General features: G+C 52.3%; 1 protein-coding gene across 1 annotated transcript in view; it reads left to right on the forward strand.

Annotated features, from left to right (window-relative positions):
* Nucleotides 1–5,750, forward strand: part of LOC119968062 (ABC transporter G family member 14-like) — a 64,142-nt gene extending 58,392 nt beyond the window's left edge. The window contains exons 10-11 of the mRNA XM_038801162.1: nt 4,698–4,906; nt 5,316–5,750. Coding sequence (XP_038657090.1) covers nt 4,698–4,906; nt 5,316–5,520 — 414 coding nt within the window. The 3' untranslated portion in view covers nt 5,521–5,750. The remainder of the gene's footprint in view (nt 1–4,697; nt 4,907–5,315) is intronic.
* Nucleotides 5,751–6,084: the final 334 nt, after the last annotated feature.

The following is a 6,084-nucleotide window of genomic DNA, read 5'->3' on the forward strand; positions in this document are numbered from 1 at the left end:
GTCCCAGGACAGGTACAGCATGGGTTAGATACAGTGTAGAGCTCCCTCTACATTATCCTGACAGTGTGTTCCCCACTTTATACCCAGTGTCAGCATCGAGCTCTCCCAGGACAGGTACAGCACGGGTTAGATACAGTGTAGAGCTCCCTCTACATTACCCTGACAGTGTGTGTCCCACTTTATACCCAGTGTCAGCATCGAGCTCTCCCAGGACAGGTACAGCACGGGTTAGATACAGTGTAGAGCTCCCTCTACATTATCCTGACAGTGTGTACCCCACTGTATACCCAGTGTCAGCATCGAGCTCTCCCAGGACAGGTACAGCACGGGTTAGATACAGTGTAGAGCTCCCTCTACATTATCCTGACAGTGTGTTCCCCACTTTATACCCAGTGTCAGCATCGAGCTCCCCCAAGACAGGTACAGCACGGGTTAGATACAGCGTAGAGCTCCCGCTACATTACCCTGACAGTATGTCCCCCATTTTATACCCAGTGTCAGCATCGAGCTCTCCCAGGACAGGTACAGCACGGGTTAGATACAGTGTAGAGCTCCCTCTACATTACCCTGACAGTGTGTCCCCCACTGTATACCCAGTGTCAGCATCGAGCTGTCCCAGGACAGGGACAGCACGGGTTAGATACAGGCCTGACCATGTTTACTGGTTTCTCTGGAGTACTGCATGTGACCACACGAGGCTGCTAAGGCGTTGTTGCCGGAGACTTCCTTGCCTCTCTGGGCCACAGTGTAGTTGGGGTAGATTGAGTTGTCCTCCTGTCGAATTCTCTTTGAAAATTTGGGCCCTTGTCCTTCAAGGACGCTTCGTTTTCCCATCACTAGTCCCTCTGCTCCCCACCCTGTCTTCCCCAAGCAGCAGCCTCTGGTACGTGGCCACACGGGCTCCATCAGCTGAATCGGTCGCTCTACCGCCAGGAGTTTTGCATCTGTCTTTACCGGGACGTCACTTGTTTGCTAAGGATGGCGTTAGCTGGCTAGTAAACTACGCTCCTGTATACAGGAGCAGGGAAAATGTTACTGGTGTATGGAATGGAACGTGTCTGCACATTTCACATATTCGTCACTTGAACTCCGCCCAGGATTGAGGTTTTTTTTTCCCGCAAGTTCTCAGGCTCTTACACATTTCCCTGGGAAACGGGAATGATAGGCATCCAGCGACATTCTGCCCGACCGCATTTTTATTCAGCAGTTCCAGTTCCTGTTTGTGAAGTTTTGATGTTTAAATTCCCGTCTGATGTTGTGTCAGGTTTCGAACGCGGGTACGTGACGTGACTGAGCCTGTTAATCTTTCCAGACCTGGGGGGCAATTCTCCCAACGCTAACAATGGGTGTGATGGTATAGAATAATCCCGAGTTACACCCATTCGCGGGGTCAGGGTGTAGTTGTGGTTTGAGGTGAAACAGAGCTGAAATTATAATTTTACATTTCAAAATACAGAAGTGGCAATAATGAGAGTGACGTTTTCTAATCTAACTACGGAGACTCTTCGGAGGCGTGGGTCGGCCATTCTGTGAATAGGGGAAAAAAGTTTGAAAAACATTGCTCTACATTAACCTGACAGTGTGTCCCCCACTGTATACCCAGTGTCAGCATCGAGCTGTCCCAGGACAGGTACAGCACGGGTTAGATACAGTGTAGAGCTCCCTCTACATTACCCTGACAGTGTGTACCCCACTGTATACCCAGTGTCAGCATCGAGCTCTCCCAGGACAGGTACAGCACGGGTTAGATACAGTGTAGAGCTCCCTCTACATTACCCTGACTGTGTGTCCCCCACTTTATACCCAGTGTCAGCATCGAGCTCTCCCAGGACAGGTACAGCACGGGTTAGATACAGTGTAGAGCTCCCTCTACATTACCCTGACAGTGTGTACCCCACTTTATACCCAGTGTCAGCATCGAGCTCTCCCAGGACAGGTACAGCACGGGTTAGATACAGTGTAGAGCTCCCTCTACATTACCCTGACAGTGTGTCCCCCACTTTATACCCAGTGTCAGCATCGAGCTCTCCCAGGACAGGTACAGCACGGGTTAGATACAGTGTAGAGCTCCCTCTACATTACCCTGACAGTGTGTCCCCCACTTTATACCCAGTGTCAGCATCGAGCTCTCCCAGGACAGGTACAGCACGGGTTAGATACAGTGTAGAGCTCCCTCTACATTACCCTGACAGTGTCTGTCCCACTTTATACCCAGTGTCAGCATCGAGCTCTCCCAGGACAGGGACAGCACGGGTTAGATACAGGCCTGACCATGTTTACTGTTTTCTCTGGAGTACTGCATGTGACTACACGAGGCTGCTAAGGCGTTGTTGCCGGAGACTTCCTTGCCTCTCTGGGCCACAGTGTAGTTGGGGTAGATTGAGTTGTCCTCCTGTCGAATTCTCTTTGAAAATTTGGGCCCTTGTCCTTCAAGGACGCTTCGTTTTCCCATCACTTGTCCCGCTGCTCCCCACCCTGTCTTCCCCAAGCAGCAGCCTCTGGTACGTGGCCACACGGGCCTCCATCAGCTGAATCGGTCGCTCTACCGCCAGGAGTTTTGCATCTGTCTTTACCGGGGCGTCACGTGTTTGCTAAGGATGGCGTTAGCTGGCTAGTAAACTATGCTCCTGTATACAGGAGCAGGGAAAATGTTGCTGGTGTATGGAATGGAACATGTCTGCACATTTCACATATTAGTCACTTGAACTCCGCCCAGGATTGAGGGGGTTTTTTTTCCCGCAAGTTCTCAGGCTCTTACACATTTTCCTGGGAAACGGGAATGATAGGCATCCAGTGACATTCTGCCCGACCGCATTTTTATTCAGCAGTTCCAGTTCCTGTTTGTGAAGTTTTGATGTTTAAATTCCCGTCTGATGTTGTGTCAGGTTTCGAACGCGGGTACGTGACGTGACTGAGCCTGCTAATCTTTCCAGACCTGGGGGGCAATTCTCCCAACGCTAACAATGGGTGTGATGGTATAGAATAATCCCGAGTTACACCCATTCGCGGGGTCAGGGTGTAGTTGTGGTTTGAGGTGAAACAGAGCTTAAATTATAATTTTACATTTCAAAATACAGAAGTGGCAATAATGAGAGTGACGTTTTCTAATCTAACTACGGAGACTCTTCGGAGGCGTGGGTCAGCCATTCTGTGAATAGGGGAAAAAAGTTTGAAAAACATTGCTCTACATTAACCTGACAGTGTGTCCCCCACTGTATACCCAGTGTCAGCATCGAGCTGTCCCAGGACAGGTACAGCACGGGTTAGATACGGTGTAGAGCTCCCTCTACATTACCCTGACAGTGTCCCCCCCACTTTATACCCAGTGTCAGCATCGAGCTCTCCCAGGACAGGTACAGCACGGGTTAGATACAGTGTAGAGCTCCCTCTACATTATCCTGACAGTGTGTTCCCCACTTTATACCCAGTGTCAGCATCGAGCTCCCCCAAGACAGGTACAGCACAGGTTAGATACAGTGTAGAGCTCCCTCTACATTACCCTGACAGTGTGTTCCCCACTTTATACCCAGTGTCAGCATCGAGCTCTCCCAGGGCAGGTACAGCACGGGTTAGATACAGTGTAGAGCTCCCTCTACATTACCCTGACAGTGTGTCCCCCACTTTATACCCAGTGTCAGCATCGAGCTCTCCCAGGACAGGTACAGCACGGGTTAGATACAGTGTAGAGCTCCCTCTACATTACCCTGACAGTGTGTCCCCCACTTTATACCCAGTGTCAGCATCGAGCTCTCCCAGGACAGGTACAGCACGGGTTAGATACAGTGTAGAGCTCCCTCTACATTACCCTGATAGTGTGTACCCCACTTTATACCCAGTGTCAGCATCGAGCTCTCCCAGGACAGGTACAGCACGGGTTAGATACAGTGTAGAGCTCCCTCTACATTACCCTGACAGTGTGTACCCCACTTTATACCCAGTGTCAGCATCAAGCGCTCCCAGGACAGGTACAGCACGGGTTAGATACAGTGTAGAGCTCCCTCTACATTACCCTGACAGTGTCCCCCACTTTATACCCAGTGTCAGCATCGAGCTCTCCCAGGACAGGGACAGCACGGGTTAGATACAGTGTAGAGCTCCCTCTACATTACCCCGACAGTGTGTGTCCCACTTTATACCCAGTGTCAGCATCGAGCTCTCCCAGGACAGGTACAGCACGGGTTAGATACAGTGTAGAGCTCCCTCTACATTACCCTGACAGTGTGTCCCCCACTTTATACCCAGTGTCAGCATCGAGCTCTCCCAGGACAGGTACAGCACGGGTTAGATACAGTGTAGAGCTCCCTCTACATTACCCTGACAGTGTGTCCCCCACTGTATACCCAGTGTCAGCATCGAGCTCTCCCAGGACAGGTACAGCACGGGTTAGATACAGTGTAGAGCTCCCACTACATTACCCTGACTGTGTGCCATTTGAAAGTATGAACATCCGAGAGCGGGTGAGTGGAGATGATCCTTTCTCCTGTGGAGTGCTGGGAATCGGGTAGGGTTTCAAGGGCTCCTGTTTTGTGTGTTGTGGGGGGTCTCAGAGGCATGGGTGTGGGATCGTCAATCTTGGGGGGGTGGGGAGAAAGAGAGTGAATCGTACTGCATCCTCAGATGAGGGCAAGGGTTGGGGAGGGGGGGGGGGGGGAAGCGAAACAGACGATTAATGCCAGCGTTCTCACTCACGCCCTCAGTCGATAGGTCTCTTTGCCAGCGCCCTGTTCCTGAGGATCGACCAGTCCATCATCTTCGCCACCATCTTCATGCTGTGCACCCTGCTGCTGGGAGGATTCTACATCCAGCGAATGCCCGTCTGGCTCACCTGGGCACGGTACCTGGCGTTCGTCATCTACCCCTTCCATGTCATGCTGAGCGTGGAGTTCTCCAACGATCACACCTTTCTGTGAGTACCCCTTCCCTTCCAGGTACATCCTGGCCGGATATCCGGAATTGCCCTCGTATAGCTCCACTCGCCTCCCCTTCCGAACCCTACAGTTAGGGACCTTCTACGGATCTGCGACACATTCCTCAGTCACTTCCCCCGACTCCAGTGTATACTGTCGGGACCGTCCCTCATCCCAAAGTCTTCAATCCATTCCCCGCCTCCCCTCGTATCTGATAGTGAGGGACCCTCACTCACACACCCGCCCAGCCCACGTCTTTGCTGGTTTGAAAGTGTTCAGCTCCTCGCCTTCTGGCAACAGCCCTTTAACTCTCTCGCGTTGACCCACTCCCCTCGGTCGCTGCCTTACCCTTTTAGCCGCTCGACCGTTCGGAGTTGACCCGGAATAATTCCTTTGCGTGTTTTGCAGGTGTAAGCCGGAGAACTCAGCCTACGATTACTGCAATATGAACAGAAACACATCCAACACCTCTCTCTACATTCCCAGGGAAGAAATCTTGGCCTTTTTTGATATCACGCTACCGATCTGGGCCAATGTAGTCATCCTTCTGCTGTTTATGGTGGCTTTCCGTCTCGCCTGCTACTGTCTACTGAGATTCTACCGGAAGCCTTGAACCTGGCCTCCTGATTCTATTTGCCTTTTGACATGTGGGGAGGGGAGCTGGTTAAAGGCGTGGAAGGCGGGTGAGACACAGATCTGACCTTTGAACCCCTAGGACCTAGCGGGGTGGGGGACACAGATCTGACCTTTGAACCCCTGGGCCTAGCGGGCCAGGGGGTCAACATTCACACCCAGGAGGGAATGTACCCAACCTTGCTCCTGTCTGTTTGGGGGGGGGGGGGGGGGGGGACTCAATGCTCACACTATCAGTTAACCTACAGGAACAGGAGGAGGCCCCATTCAGTCCCCTTCTCCAGCCTGTTACACAGGAACAGGAGGGGCCCCATTCAGTCCCCTTCTCCAGCCTGTTACACAGGAACAGGCGGCCCCATTCAGCCCCTTCTCCAGCCTGTTACACAGGAACAGGCGGCCCCATTCAGCCCCTTCTCCAGCCTGTTACACAGGAACAGGAGGAGGCCCCATTCAGCCCCTTCTCCAGCCTGTTACACAGGAACAGGAGGAGGCCCCATTCAGCCCCTTCTCCAGCCTGTTACACAGGAACAGGAGGCCCCATTCA

This window comes from Scyliorhinus canicula, chromosome 6 (assembly GCF_902713615.1).
Source record: "Scyliorhinus canicula chromosome 6, sScyCan1.1, whole genome shotgun sequence".
NCBI lineage: Eukaryota > Metazoa > Chordata > Chondrichthyes > Carcharhiniformes > Scyliorhinidae > Scyliorhinus > Scyliorhinus canicula.